This window comes from Nematolebias whitei, chromosome 9 (genome assembly GCF_014905685.2).
Source record: "Nematolebias whitei isolate Nwh7 chromosome 9, NemWhi1, whole genome shotgun sequence".
NCBI classification, from domain to species: domain Eukaryota; kingdom Metazoa; phylum Chordata; class Actinopteri; order Cyprinodontiformes; family Rivulidae; genus Nematolebias; species Nematolebias whitei.
The window spans coordinates 26,680,864-26,697,282 of record NC_056506.1 but is presented as its reverse complement, the minus strand read 5'-3'; the positions used below and the strand labels follow the sequence as shown (position 1 = coordinate 26,697,282).

Genomic DNA, 16,419 nt, shown 5'->3' with positions numbered 1-16,419 from the left:
GGATGGATGGATGGATGGATGGATGGATGGATGGATGGATGGATGGAACACATAAATAAAGTAAAATAAATAAATGTAATTTTTAATAACAGGTTCAATTTAGCTTTCCCAGCAAGAAAAATGGGCTAAACCCATAAGCTTGGTTCATAGTACAAGATGAAAGGGAGGGACTGACACCCACCATTCTCCCACCCCCTGCCACTTAGACCTGTACTACTGAAGAAGATGTTCAAACTAACAGGACTGGAGGGTTAGGTTTCTGCACCCCACGTTCCCGAAAACATACATTTACAAGATCTTTATCATATTTACATCCAGACCCTGACTAATGTGAATCATACCAACTCACAACTCAACCTCCCACAGCTGTCAATCAATTTATCATCAACTGACCCAGGAGTCCTTTAATCGCGTCGATATTCCAGCCAGAAGCCAAACAAACACAGTCATTAGTGAGTAAATAATTTATGTACTTTTTGTGTTTCCCTTTAGAGTTTTTCTTTAAATTAGATTGTGTGACATGTCTGACAGTGAAGGCTTGTTTTTACCTTTAAGGGCTTGTAACAAGATGTTTTGTTGACAGACAGCCTACAAATCTTTATAGTGAAAACATACATAAAGCAAAATTGACTTTCTCTACATTGTTCAAAGCAGATAATATTAAAATGAGAGCTTTTGGAAGTCTCTGCCTTTGGGGTCAGGCTTAGATTAAACAGAAGTTGTACTACCATATGTGGAGTGATGCTAGTCCTAATACTCTACAGTTTCACTGTAGGAAGGACCATCAGAATAAGGGCCAGTATAGTTGTTGTTTATTTTTAAAGAAATCAAATTATTTTGAAGTCAAAGCAAATCATTCTAAGAAGAACATGCCAAATTGCTTATTGCAGCCATACAGTATAGAGGAGTGGACCTGTCCTGAAGAATCCAGCTCAGCTCCTCAACTACCAACTGGTGAAGGCTATCTACGTGACAAGATGCACATGGCATGGGATGATGGGCACTTTCAGCTTGAAGAAGGTGGAGTGGAGACCCGCTAAACACACAGGCCAGAGGATGGAAAAATAAAACCTTCACAGCGATGTGGGGGAAACTGAGGATATTGTTGTACTGTTGCGGTGCTGGTAACCATATGGCGTTGCAACAATTATATGTGAAGGGGATGTGTCCCGCTCACAGAAAAAAACCCCCATTAATTTAGACACCCCCCCCCCACACACACACACACACACACACATTTACCATGAAATGTTAATTCACCCAGTGCTGTTTCTATTTCTTTGTGAATGAATCCATTCCACTTGTTTAATAGGAGAATACTCAAACCACTAAAAGTCCACTCCAGGTTTTCATGGTTACCTACGACAACTCACCTCATGCAGTGTCTCCCTGGGGGAGGGGGAGGAGGGGCGATGCGTGCTAGATTAGCACCACGTTAGTGCGGGAAGTTGTTGGGGGTATGGGTTATGATGCGTGATCGAAGCAGAGCGCTACGTCTGAAACATCGTAGCTAGCGTGTCTGTATTGTGCGCCACTAGCTTAGCGCTACATTAGTGCCAGCAGTTGTTGATTGGGGGGGGGGGGGGGGGGGTAACAGCATTGAACCATGCTCTCATAGTTAATGAATCAAGTGTTTACTTATGTACTGTAGGTAAACATAGATGTTTAACAATCCATTAAAATACACCAGCATGCAGGAAATGGCATCTACTTTATTCAATATTATCTGGGGGAGAAGCCCCAGACCCCCCCCCCCTCCTCCCACCACCACCACCCCCCACATTACAAATGCTTCTGACGCCAATGCTGGTAAGAGTTACAGAAATCTACTTGGGGACAGTTTTGAGACAAAAGTAGGATGTCCTGTTAGTGGCTGCTTTTTCTGGCCACATGAGACATCTGCTAGTAGCTGGCAGCTCCAGCTGGGGCTCCAGGTGAGGCACTATGCTCCTGGGCCGATGGTTAGAGCACAGCCAGGGCGGGCAACTCCCCAAAAGATTTACGGTATTCAATTTCTACATGTAAAAGAAGCTGGTGGAGCATCTACAGAGTGAGTCAGCGAGCAGGATGAGAAAGAGGAGGAAAAAATGTTGACAGCAGCGTTGACACTTGGAGACATTGAAGTGTTCCTAATATTTCTTTCTAATCATCACACAAGCAAAAAGAGCAGAAATAAAAGAACAACAATATAATGTGTCTTCAATTAAAACTTTGTCTCAGACACTTTTCTGTCAGTTTGATTTTTTTTCTCACTGACAACAAAAATAGTAAAAGTTAAGTAAGGACAGCTTTATTGGGAATTCAGTCAAATTAAAATTCTTCATATGAGCCCACATTTTAGCCGGAGACCTTGTTATCCTTTGACGGCCATTTTGTTCTGCCAAGGCTGCATTCATTTGGCGTTCAGGGAAATTGTACTGATGTCTTCAACCTTTGGCACCTTTCTCCTTCTGGCATGTTAGGCTGTTTAGGTTTTGTCTCGTTTCTTTTACTCATTTTATTTTTTTAATTTCTTAAATTCTGACCTGGGAATAAATATTTTCACTTTTTTGAGGAAAACGTTTAAAAATTATATATATATATATATATATAATTATATATATATATATATATATATATATATTTACCACATCTACTATACTTAAAGTAAATAAGTAAAATATTATTATTCAAATTGCACAAGTAGCAAATAAAAAACTGAAAGAAGAAGAAGGAAAAAAATAACGGTTTACTCGAGCTCAAAATCCCTAATAATTTCTCTGAGGCATTAAAAAAAATAAACAAGCCATTTGTGAATTACCCAGTTCATTAGCACTGATTACATTAGATTATTGTAGTATTAATTTCTGTCCTCTGCTCACTAATGTAGAAGCAGGGTAGAGGCAAAGTGAAAAAGTTTTAATAGTCCAATCAAAACCTTAACCTTGCCATATATTTTACTAAATATAATTAAATATATGGTTTATAGATAATGTGTCTTATTACGGTATATATTATTATATTATATATATTGTAGATTATATTATATATGATTATATTAGTACATTATAATATATATATATATATATATATATATAAAATGATATTTATTATATGTACCAGTATTAGTATTGTTAGCTGAATTGAGTGTTGCATTTAATTATTGTTTATCATAATTTAGGTCTTTGTTTCAGGTCTCTCTTGTAAATGAGTTCCCAATGCTCAGCGGGATTAACTTGTATAAATAAAGGTTGAATTAATGAGATTTTTAAGAGAATACTGTAACTAACAAAATGACAAGTAGAAGTTTTAGAAAGTTAATTTGCCTCTAATGGTAAAAATCAATGTGGAGCTTTGCTGAAGGTCTATTTTGGTGGCAGTGTCGGTCAAGCAGAGGTTCCTGCCGAACACAAAGGGACCAGTTGTTTCAAAAACAGGAGGGCCTGGCCTGAACTGGGAAACTGGGCTTGGGAAATGTGATTGTTTTGATCCACAGATCCAAAATAAGAAGCACTAGCTTAACGTTCGCTAAGGCTTAAATAAGTGCTTTGCAACAAGCTACAAAATAAACTGATTGCAGTATACTTTATTCTCATTTTAACTCAAACCCTTTATTTCATGTCATTTGCATCTGTTTTCTTTGTTAATAAATTGAGATTATACTGCAATAAACAAATGTAAACCTCTATTTTATGTCTTCTTTGTTATAACAGTTAAGGTAGGTAGTGAACGTACCTAGACTTTGTAAAAATTAGCGGTGCACCGATAAATCGGTCGGACGATTTATCGGTCCATCCATCCATCCATCCATTTTCTTTACCCGTTTATTCCATTTTGGGTCACGGGGGTCGCTGGTGCCCATGTCCAGCAATCACTGTGCGAGGGGCGGGGTACACCCTGGACGGGTCGCAAGTCCATCACAGGGCCACATAGAGACAAACGAGACAAACAACCATTCACTCTCTCACTCACACCTAGGGACAATTTAGAGTTACCAATCAGCCTAACATGCATGTTTTTGGACTGTGGGAGGAAACCGGAGTACCCGGAGAAAACCCACGCATGCACGGAGAGAACATGCAAACTCCACCCAGAAAGGCCCCTGGACGCCGATACTTGCATGAGAAATCAATTTTATTGATTTTTTGTAGTTTTAACAACAATTGTCTATACTTCATTTATATTTCAGAGCACTACCTCATGGCCAGTTAAAACAAGTTTGTATTGTTTCTAGGATATTGTTCAAGGGTATGTTTTTCCAATAAAATAATATTGGGAAATTGAAGGAGCATTGTGGCCTTATAACACCTGACAGTGTTGCTTATAAAACAAAATCGGTATCGGCCAAAATCGGACTTGGCAGGTCAGCCTTTTTAGAAATCAGTGATTGGTGATCGGCCAGAAAACTGCAATTGGTGCACCCCTAGTAAAAATGTAAGTTGTTGTTAGTACACTATCTTTTAGCACACATGAAGTGGCTCACATTATTTTGGTTCACATACTTCCTGTCCTTGTGGATCTGGCCAAATTATTTCAAGAGTCCAACTCACCCAACAATGTTGGACTCCCACACTTTAAGGACGACCCACTCCTTAGTGATTTGCAGAGGTTTTATACTTCTTTCATGACTGCTTTGCTTCAAACTTTGTGAAATTTGATTAAAGATAGGCCTGTCACGGTAATAAATTTTGCTGGGCGAGTAATTGAATCAGAAATTATGGCGATAAACGATAATATTGTTTGAAATTTGACAATAATTACTAATTATTGTCAAATTTAAGAGGAAATGTTGGTTAATTTGTTTTGTATGTAGTGCCTTTTTTCAACCACCGGTTGGCATTATAAGACTGAACTGAAGGATGGATAGTGAGGGAGCGAGCAGCGTGTCTCTTTAAGAAAAATGGGAGGGAGGCCCCTTGACGTGACATGGGCTGTCTCTCTTCAGTTCTCAAAATGGCGGACGCTCAGTGTGGTTTGAGCTCTTTAGCATAGCATTTTTCACACAAAGCGTTTAATTAAAAAAAAAAAACAGTAAACAAGTTCTCAGCTTCTTTTTGCAGAGAAAAACAACTTTTTAGATGAAGGCACGGGTTTCAACCATGAATTTCGGAGCTTTGACAAGACGGAGGTTTTATCTCTCGAGGTTGGCCTGTTAGCTTAGCTCTTAGCTTAGCTTCTCAGGTTAGTAATAGAAAAAGAGACACGATGAAACGATAAAGCCGATAAATGAAAATGAGGACAATAATTTTAATTTATCATGCGATTAACTGATTTATTGTTTATTGCAACAGGCCTAATTACAGAGATTACTGTGTTTTATATGAACTGATAAACTGAACGACATTCATCATAATATGTTTAGAGGGTGGAAACTGCATTAAAATACAGAAAGTACTTGAAAGATTCAAGGACCTCAGCCAGCTCAAGCACAGACCTGTGGGATTGATTCACGTGAAGAAAGCTGACATACATAGCCCCCAACTTTCACTGTATAATTTGCACCTTGATTTTAAAGATAAACCTCACTGGGCTGCGAGACGGGCTCAGAGACAACTCATAATTGTGAGAAAAGAGGGATTTTTTTTAATGCAATCTCACTCTTAATTATTGAAAATCATGATCCATATTTATGTGCACTGTCTGCAAAACTGTATTCTAGTTGTTGCACAATATTTTGCTGCCCACCTCTGCTTTGCACCTACCTTGACAGCTGCCCCCACGTCTGATTCAATCTACTGAAGACTATTTTTGACATGAAGATTTGAACAAGTATTTAAATAATTGCTATTCGTCATCTGCATAATTAGACTTGTGCATTTGGAGCTGTAGCCTCGGACGTGTGCAAGTGTCAAAATGCAGATCTATTGTTTTAGAGTCATGGACGCTAGACTGAGAAGGATTTGAGACTATTTTGAGAGAGAATTTTGTTTTAGATTTTTTTTTAGACATGCTCAAAATTTAAGCAGCAAAGGTGTGAGCCTCTGCGACTCATGCAAGGAAATTGGGACTCCTTGTGAACGTTTGGAGACATTTTGGAGACTCCCTCACAAACTCTGTTCTCCAACTAATCGGCAGAAGCCACAGCCCAGAGAGATGCTAACCCTGGATGAAACTTAGCCACGCTACAAATAAAACGGCACCCCACATGACATTTAAGGCCTTGTCTGTAATAATAGTTTAAAAACTGAGCTCTTCTGCTGTGTTTCTACCTTTGTTGAGAAAACTGAGAAACAGCACAACTGTATTTGGTGTGGAGCACTGTAGATAAGATGACACAGCAGCTTGTTTTATACTTGCCCAAACCAAACCAAGACAACTAAAACAAGAATGGGGCCATTTTTACAAGTTTTTTTTTTTTTTTTTATCCCCGTCTCCTTTTATTCTGGCCTTGGATAATGTTTCATTTATCAAGGAATGAAATCAAGTTACAATTATTTTTGGAAAATCTTGAAAGGGCCTTAGATGCAGATTATGGGGAGAATCCCCACTGACAACATGCCTTTTTTTTTTCATTGACACTTTATTTATCCAGGTAGTCTCAATGAGCCACGAGAACTCATTTTCAAGAGAGACCCGTTTAGGGAGCAGATGGGGGTTAAGGGCCTTGCTCATGGGCCCAGAGTGGGGCGAATGAGGGTGGGGGCAGCTGTGGGCTTCACCTACCCCACCCACATTTTTGATGTTGTCAGTATTGGGGCTTGAACCGGCGATCTTCTGATCACAGGCCCACCTTCTCTAACCTCTGCACCACCACTCCCAAATGCCATCTTCATCTCCTCCAGACTGTAACTCTTACACACTTTCACCAAAACTAAAAACTGTACAACAAAATGTATGAAAAATGAATAAGTGACATTTCAGCACAAAGGTTAGCAAGAACTACAGTCGAAAAATCAACAGTCATCAGCACCTTCACCGTGCATTCCCCTGTATAAGTCTTTACACTAACAGGTGGAGATAGAGGTCATGTTTCCTGTAAAGAATCTCCTCGTGGTTTTGCAGAAAGGTAAATGTTCTTCTGTTTTTTGATATGTCATTAATATTGATGTTCTTGCTACCCCTCAGGGCATAGCATGGATATTTCAGTGTTCTTGTTAGAGTCATGAGATCTGAGGGTTGTTTTATATAAATTGAGTTTTTAATATAAATATTTGTTTAAAAAAACACCCAGAGAAAAGTAGATGATGCCTAAAACAGATCTGCTGTCATGATCCGTGCCTTTTGTGCAGCTGTGGCTGAGTGGTTAGAGCAGTCGTCCTCCAATGCAAGAGTTGGGGGTTCAATTCCACCAGCAGTAACATGCCAAAGTGTCCCTGGGCAAGACACTGAACCCCTCATAGCCTCTGATGTGAGTCCCATTGGTGTATGAATGTGATAAAGCTCTGATTAGTCTCTTTAGAATGATTTGTTCAATTAGCTTTGTAGAGATCTAGTAGAGTGCTGTATGAACGGGTAAATGATGACACAGATTGTAGTGTAAAGAGCTTTGATTATCTTGATAAGATAGAAAGGTGCTATACTGTATAAGTACAGTCTATTTACCATTTTGTGTCATCGTTAAGGAGTTTTGTGATTCTGGTATTTTGTCTTGTAAGGTTCAGCTCCTGCCCCCCTACTCTCACCTGATCCTCAGTCTCTCCCCAGGTGTTGTCATTTCTCTCTCATTTGCTCTCCTTTAAATTTTGTCCGTTTTCTCATTTGTGTCGTGCAGTGTGCTCTTCAGGACAGTCATGTTCGTTCCTTCCAAGTCACTTTCGAGTTTTCGCCTGTGAGTACTTTTTGATGCCTTGCTGTTTAGTTTTTGGTTAAATTAATTAGTTATTTTTTAACCTTCAAGTATTTTGAGCTTCGGTTCTGCACTATGGGTTTCATTTTTTTTCTTCCAAACTTGATATCTTTAGGTTTAATATCTACCGTATTTTTTGCTGTATAAATCAGGTTTTTTTGCATAAATTAGCATGCCTGCGACTTATACACCGAAGCGACTTGTTTGTTCTCCCCCCCCCCCCCACACACACCTCCACCCTATATTTATAGTCCAATTTTTGGCTGAGATCTGACGATTTCATCCTTTCGGACATGAAAAATATTGAACACTACCATTTTCAGCCACTAGAGGGCCCTCAACTAATATGGCAAGCCAAGTTTCTCATTAATAGGTAAAAGTGGCTATTATTGAGACACTTGGCTTGCCATACAAAGCCACCTTTATCTCGCTACGGAACACCTGGAGCAAACGTCAAATCAGCTGAATTTCGCTGCGCCGCCTAGGAGAAATGCAGCTGATTTGACCATTAAAGTGCATTTATTAAGGAAAAGCTAGACTGAGACACACCTTTGCTAGAATTTCGAGCAAACAAATAATTGTTTTTAAATGTTAATCTTGTTAAATTCTTGTTTAAGTTCTCCTGTGCACACTCCCGCAGCCGCCATTTGGCAGCCCATCGATTTTTGGCACAACACCGGCCCACATTTCTGGGTTGTCAACGGTGATGCATAATAGATGTGACTTATAAGGCGAAGCAACATATTATGTTTTTTTCCACTTTATTAGACATATTTGGACTGATGCAACTTATACGGCGGAAAGTACGGTATGTTAGTGCCTTTCAGAAAATAAATAAAACAGAAGAAATCTAAAAAGCAGGATGAAAAAGATTTAAGAATGAATCTGCTTGATGGTCTGTCGACAGGTTTAACTAAAACTGCTGTGTTTTAGCTGGCCTACAGGTTTATAAGTGCTGCGAAACATTTAAGCTCAGAGGAGAAAATAGCTCTGCGTAAGTGCGAGTCTACCGTTAGAGTCCCTGCTCGCTGTGAAACACTAAAACTGCGTCATAAAAAGATTTTTTTTTTGTTTGCCAGTAACTCTTTGCTCCAAAGAGTGTTATCATCAACTCACTAACTCCCAGAGACCAGTTAAGGTTGAAAAAGATCCCATTTGTTCCATGCTTCTCCTCCTTTCCTGTTAAATTTACAATCCCTCAGAGAGAACGGAGCTGCTACAACTCACATCCAAATCTCCCTCCCTCTTTCTCCCCCCTTTCCTTCCCCTCTTTCATAAAACTGCAGCAGCAGTGGAGTCATTCAGCCCCTGGGGTGAAAAAAACAATGCAGCATTAGGAACTTTACAGCATCACCACCCATGGCATTTAATGGTTTTTCTTTTCTTTTTATTTTCTTCCCTCTCTCTTTTATTTCTGATGGTCTGCAGGAGCCAAAATGCCACAACTCTGTATTCTCAGTGTGCTCTGGGAGCATTCTGATGTTTTATTCACTTTGTGGCAGAGGGTGCATGATGAAAAGGGAGGCATCCCCTTGTACTGCATCGACACTTTCAGCCAACAAGCAAACACATGAATATTAACGTCCAAACATCATCCTCATCTTCATCATCGTCAGCGATCACAAGATGATCAAATGTGCAGGAGGAAGCTCGTTTGTATTAGAACACACACAGTTCGATGTCTGATGAGCTTTTGTTTCTTTTCTGAACAAGTCAGGTTGACCTAATTCAGTCTCTTTGCAGCTGGTTGCTCTACCAGGTCAACAAACAATGGTTTGATATGAAGAAATACCAAAAAATCTGAAGAATTAACTCTGCAGATGATAAAACTAGAGGTGGCATGGTGGAGCAGTTGGTAGACTTATTGCCTCTCAGTGAGAAGGTCGCCGGTTCAAATCCTGGCCTGGGACCTTTCTGGGTGGAGTTTGCATGTTCTCTCCGTGCATGTGTGGGTTTTCTCCAGGTGCTCCGGTTTCCTCCCACAGACCAAAAACATGCATGTTAGGCTGATTGGTAACTCTAAATTGTCTCTAGGTGTGAGTGAGAGAGTGAATGGTTGTTTGTCTCTATGTGTCCCTGTGATGGACTGGAGACCTGTCCACAGTGTCCCCCGCCTCTCACACAGTGACTGCTGGATATGGGTACCAGTGACCCTCTACGACCCAAAAAGGAAGAAGCGAGTAAAAAGATGATGGATAGATGGATGTTAAAACTGACACACGCAAAAGTTTTTCTACCTTTACAGGAACTTTGCATTGACTTCCATTCATTTTTCATTCATTTCTATAACCTAACCCTGACACTTAACACTAACCCCTAACCCACCAACGACACTTGAACCTTATGAGGCCCGGGCTTTGGTCCCCACTAGGGCTGAACAATTAATTGCATTTGCAATAATATTGCAATAGGATAAAATGAAATTTTCTAATCGCAAAGGCTGCAATTTGACTGGTCACGTGATCTGGACACATGACTTGCGAGTGAGGGAGCAGAGCAAAGCAGAGCCGGGAGCGGGAGAAGTCAACACTGCGTGGTTGTACACTGGTTGTACAATGGCGTCAGGCTTGACAGAAACTGACACATCTGAAAGTTTGGTACCAAAGAGGGGCAGCACGTCCGTAGTTTGGAATTAATTTTGGCTATAAAAAAGAAGACGCTGAACATGTATTGTGCAGAAACCTGCCTTGCTGCTGTTGCTACCTCTCAAGGTAACACCACAAATCTTTATCAACACTTTAAAAAACACCACAAAGCCATTTACAATAGTTGCATGGCAAGAATGTCCACGACTAGTGCTTCGACTTCAAGTAAGCAAAGCAGCAGCCGACAGGGATCACTGACCGAACTGTTCGAAGGTTTTACTCCGTATGAACATAATTCAAAACTGCACATGGAAATAACTCAAGCAGTAACGGAGTTCATAGCGAAAGACATGATGCCCATTAATATAGTGACCAAGCCTGGGTTAACGGCTTTGGTAAACACAGTGGATAAGCGGTACAGAATGCCCTTAAACGCACATTTTAGCCAAGTTGCTCTTCTGGAGCCATACTAAAAAAAATGCAGAAACAAAGTTGCAGCAGAGCTGAAAACAGTGGAGGTTTCTGCAACTGAAACAGACTGATTTAATTACTTGTGTTTGTTGAAAAATACATGAGAAGAAAACATTGAAAAATAATCACATATTAAATCGCAATATTGAGGTAAAAAAAAATCACAGTTATATTTTCCAAAATCGTTCAGCCCTAGTCCCCACAAAGACCAGTTGGTCCTCACGATGTAGTATGTTGGAAAATGGTCCTCACAAAGTAACATAAACAGGCACACACACACACACAAACAGGTAGGCTACATCCTGTAGATTACTTTATAAAGAGCGTTCCAAACGCTCATCCATCTAGTTTATTAGCTTTAACAATAGGAGCATAGTAAAAACTGACTGTAAATGAGAGAATTACGACGTAAAAACGTCACAGACGCTGAGGCCTTTATTGCCGTCGGTTGGTGCAAACAGAGATGAGTGAACAGCCCTGAGAAACCAACACCTACTTCCAGGTTCCAGCAGGTCTTTAAAGACTCCGCACACAAACAAACCACCTGCTCTGGTTCGTTTGGACTCTAGCTACTTCAGCCTACTTTTAGCTGTTTTATCCATGTTTCAAAACGTTAGCTTGTTTAAAACATGACCGCGCTGACTTTAACTTTTATTTTGTACACATTATACTTTTTTACATTATTTAAATTTATTTATGATTATTTTACTCATAAAAAGGTGGAGAACTCTCCAAATCCTTAAAAACGTTGTGCTCTATGTAAACTCCTTCAGTATACTTGCTTCCATTATAGCGTTTAGATAATGTTTCGCAATTTTCAGCTGTTTTGCTCATTTAAACGTTTAGCTACTGTTCTTCTAAGTCTACTAGCTACTGTTTAGTTACTTTTAGATTTAGCCACTATTTTGCTGGTTTTAGCTTTAAGCTACTGTTTTGTTGACCGCTTGAACTTTGACAAATCAGTTTCAACTTATTTAACAAATTTCAGCAATCATTCAGCTCTCAAACTGAATTTCACAGAAATGCTACTACTTTTAGCTTTTAGCTACTGTTCTGATTAGTTTAGCTTTCAGCTACTGCATTTTTTGCAGAACATGCAAATTTATTTAGTCTTTATATAGTCTTTTTTATTATTATTAAAAAGCTAAACGGCACGAACGTTGCTATGATTTTATGTTTGACAGATGAAGAAGCATGTTTAAGTTTAATTAGTGGCTCTTTGATTCCTTTAACCGAGTCAACATGGCCCCCGGGTAAAGCGCTGCCCACCCGGTGCTAAATGAACGCAACCTGCAGAAAACAGGCATGACTCCCTCGGCTCATTTAAAACCATGTGATGATCTGCCCTTCGTGTTTATCCTCAGAGGACAAACATTAGTTAACCCCTGAGCTGTGAGTAACGGCTCTGGCCTGGGGGCTGGGGGGGAGTGGGGCTCATCGTCTGTGTGTGGGGGCCCGCTGGGACTCTCAGCGCAGCCGCCGCTGCGTTGATTTACTCGCTGACACCAGAACTGATGAGGGATCAAGCTGGCCACGGGCCAACAGAGGCAGATTGGACGAGGGGAGGACGGGGGAGGCAGAGAGCTGTAGTGTGGGTTGACAGTGGGCTTCTCCCTGGGGCGACGCTCCCTCGTCGATGGCCTGAGCGGCGGGGGCCTGCAGCGCACTTGTTAAGCCGTTGACCTTTAATACACACTTGTCATCTAATATGTTTCACATGTGCGTCCCTGTGGAGAGATTGATCCACCGACACGGGCTGTGGGAGCTGTAACACTTTTACCTTTTTCAAGAGGCTCGCAGGCAAAACAGACAATGTTTTTGTCCATGACTGTGTGTTTGTCTGCCGTGTTAGCAAAATATCTCATGAACCATTATACGTATGGCTGCAACGCAGGAAGTATCCAGAGAAAATGACCTGAAACTTGATGTGATATCGGCTGAAAGCCAACGCGTACTCCGAGCGCTAACTGGTGCCACGAAATCAGTTTATAATGCTGCCTTTGAACTTCTAGAGTCAAATCTGCCCGTCTGTTAGCAAAATATCTCATGAACCACAATCAGATTTTGATTGGACGTTCATCTACAACTGATTAACTCCTGGAGTCAAACCGGGTACCACAGCTAATCAACACTAGCAGACAGAAAACGCCTCAAACTCGGCTATTTTCCATATATTGACCTGCGAGCTGACGTATTAAAAGCTAAGAGTCGCCCTCAACGTGCACGTTGAGCTCTAACACATCTTACTGTACATCTCACAAAGCTGCATGAGATATAAAGTTATTTACACGGTTCGACCAAACGAGCTGTTCCTCCGCTCCTTGTAAGACGATCTCAGTTTAAGATCCTTGCGTAAAAGGCGATGAGCGATTCCCATTTCATAGGTCTTCATAGAACTTGGTGGTTCCAGCAGACAGCTGGGAGCTCTGGTGCAGTCTGACATTTCCAAATAAAGCAATATGATCAGTGAGAGGAAGCCTCTGGTTCACATACAGCCTCTGCATTCTGATTCACTGCAGAGTGTGTCAGGGAGCTTACTGTATGTTCAACACACCAACATGCTGTCAGTGGGGGGGGGTGTCCCAAAAACCCTACATCCATTCTCACTCATCATTATCATCACTCATATGGCAGCTATCACACCTACCATATTTTAGTGTGAACAACAAAAAAGTTATCAGATTATGCAACAAAACAAGAAGAATACAGGAACACATAGTGCAAGGCATGCTGGGAATTTCCCTCAAGAGCTTTCAGTGTTGTGCCATTATCTCTGTGTAATGCAAAGCTGATGGAGTGTGAAGGCTTCACTAACAGCAGTGGCATGAACTGCTGTAACACTTAAAACAGGACTTGTTTTAGGACAGTCACAGGATGGGAATCTGCTGGACGGTTCTGACTGCGGACCGTATTTTCCTGGACCACGTGTCCACACGGTCTCTTGTCATTGGGAACTGAAGCCACAGGTTTAAGAGCGCTGCCCTGTTGTGGAGTATTTTTGGGAACCGGTGTCTGTGCACTAAAGAGAACAGTAATGATCCAATCCTGGTGCTATAATAAATAACTAATTACAGCCGGTCTTCAGAGAAAAATTCATATGTTTGAAAATACAGCAGCAAAGTAAGAAGGAGGCGGGGCTTAAAACCTGACCTGGGACCAGTCTACGGTAAGCCTTAATGGTTGATGGTATTGACAACGTCATTGTTGCTTCTCCGAGCAGATTCTGTTGTCTTACAACATCCTGTGTAAATATTAATATTTAAGCTTTTACATTACCATCAGTTGCACATTACATACGTTTTATTGTGGCAGGAATAGTTTCACTCATGCGAACCGGAAGTGTTACAGCTAGCTGCTGCTGCCTTTGTGAGGTGGTAAACAACCGCTAAATTCAGTGTAAACAAAGATTTATAGAAGAGTGTTCACGTAAACAATCATGATTTATTCTGTTATTGGAACCTCCATATTGGTCTTCACATCATTTGGACTAGTCGTAGGAATGGGCAGGGGGTGTTGATTATGATGAGTCTAGTTAAGTTTGGCAATCTCAAAGAAATCACGTGACGCCTTTTTCCCACCCACGCCTGGTTGTGACACGTCGAGGTGCCGGTGGTTTTGTCAGAACAAACCTTCTGAAATCAAACGACAAAACAACTCCAAGTGTCCAGCATTTATTCTGACATCGCCTTTTATTTTGAAAGGATTATAAAGTGGAATCTATGGTCACGGTGAGCTCAGCTTTACTGCCAGAACACATGCCCCCACCATGCTGATCCACTGGACCAGTAAACGTGAAGGAATATGAAGGTCCTTGGCTAGCAGGATTAGCAGCAGCTCTGGAAAACAGCTAAACTTGTATTTTATTAGAGGGTTTGTTTTAGAGGTGTGGTCATTTTCAAGCAGTCTTAAATCCTAAGGCCTTGTGAAAAACCATCTCTTCAAAATGGCCGCACAGACCAGTCCGTCTTTCTCCTTCCTGGAGCCATTCATGGAGCAGGCCTCTTCCCGGGAACACGATGAACTAAGTGACTTTAGAAATCCTCTTTGTGTTTTTAAACCACACAGTTCTGTGAGTCATCGGTGTCCTTATGCTAATAAATCTGTTTAATTCACACGCAGTTCTCATCACTTCAACACATCACTGAGTCCACACTTTACACGGCACAGAGGCGCACCATAGGTGGGCTGGGTTCTACCCCCCACACCCCGCCCCAGCCCAAGCAGAAGTCACACCGAGGAGGCGTCTCAGACCTGGACTGAGGTTTACACTGCACTCTGGGGGGAACGCACGTCACACACAGTCACCGAAAAACTAAATGACACAAGACAGGCTGTGACAGAAAGAGTTGGCTGTTTGCTAACGCTCAGAACGTAATAAACTTTACCACAATAAACAATTACTGACAAACAACAACTGGTGGTTCAAAGTCCCATCACCCACCGCTCCTTAGCTCCTCCAGCCTGTATGACCCTCAAAGATCACGCACAACAGGTAAGATACTCATTGTTCATAACCTTTGCAGAAAACCTCCTGAGTATCTCTTCAAAGAGCCCCCACCTGGAAGCTGTAAAAACCTCTGGAGCGGAGCATCCCAACAAGTGCTTCCTCCGCGTGCGCGTGGGTGTATGTTGGGGGGGGGGGGGGGCAGCATCAGTCCGGCTCGCGGGTGTGACATCAGGACAATAGCAACAGGGCCGTCCTGAAACCCGCATCCGTAACACTGGGACGTTATCACACGCGCGAGCACGCGCACAGCGGGAGCTGTAATATGCGCACGGATTGAGCACAAAGGCTGATTAACAGAAAACATGACAGGAGTCCTGTTCCCAGACCAGTCCATCAGAGACCTGTACCACACCTGATGGTTCTTTAAAGTGTCGGACTCTCTGGGTTCACCCCCCCCCCCCCCCCAAATCACCACCACCCCCCTGCAGCGAGCAGGACATTTTGTGGTAGGAGGCAGGAGCATGTTTTATTGTGCACCCAAGCAGCCCCTTGGTGCCGCGCTGCGCGGGGACAGACGAGCAGACTCACCTTCCACAGCCAGGACCACCGGGACCACGAGGCTGCACAGCCACAGCAAGGACTCCATGATGAGCAGGCGGCTGCAGCATGAAGGGGCTGAGCACCTCGGACCGACTCACAGCGCCGCAGCACAGCTTCTGTCCCTTCTGCTCGTCATGTCTGTGGGGCGGGGAGGGGGTCTCGGCAGTCCGGGTCCTTCCTTCACTCCGGGTGGTGGATGTCGGTGCTACAGGAGGAGCGTTACGCTGCGCCTTTTCTCCTCCTCATTCTCTTTGTGTGACTTTACCCACAACCAGCTTCTGTCCAGGGGCGCATCTCTGCTCTGCCTGCCCCCCCACGAGCAGCAGGGGCGAGGACGGGAACCCGGGGGTCGCAGTTCTCTGAGCTCAGCTCGCAGGGGGATCTGGGAGTCCACCAGGTCCAGCTCCGCCAGGATGCTGCTCCTCTGCGAGAGATGTGTGTCGGAATGGCAACAGAGATCGAGGGGGGGGGGGGGGGTGCTCTGCGGCGGCAAGGCATACATAACTAACACCACACTTCCGTTTAATACTTTCAAAATAAAAGCCTGATAT

The 16,419-nt window shown here is 42.3% G+C and overlaps 1 protein-coding gene across 1 annotated transcript in view; it reads right to left on the bottom strand.

The window, feature by feature from the left end:
- ephb3a (eph receptor B3a) overlaps positions 1-16,002 on the bottom strand; it is an 83,045-nt gene extending 67,043 nt beyond the window's left edge. The window contains exon 1 of the mRNA XM_037682159.1: positions 15,857-16,002. Coding sequence (XP_037538087.1) covers positions 15,857-15,914 — 58 coding nt within the window. The 5' untranslated portion in view covers positions 15,915-16,002. The remainder of the gene's footprint in view (positions 1-15,856) is intronic.
- Positions 16,003-16,419: the final 417 nt, after the last annotated feature.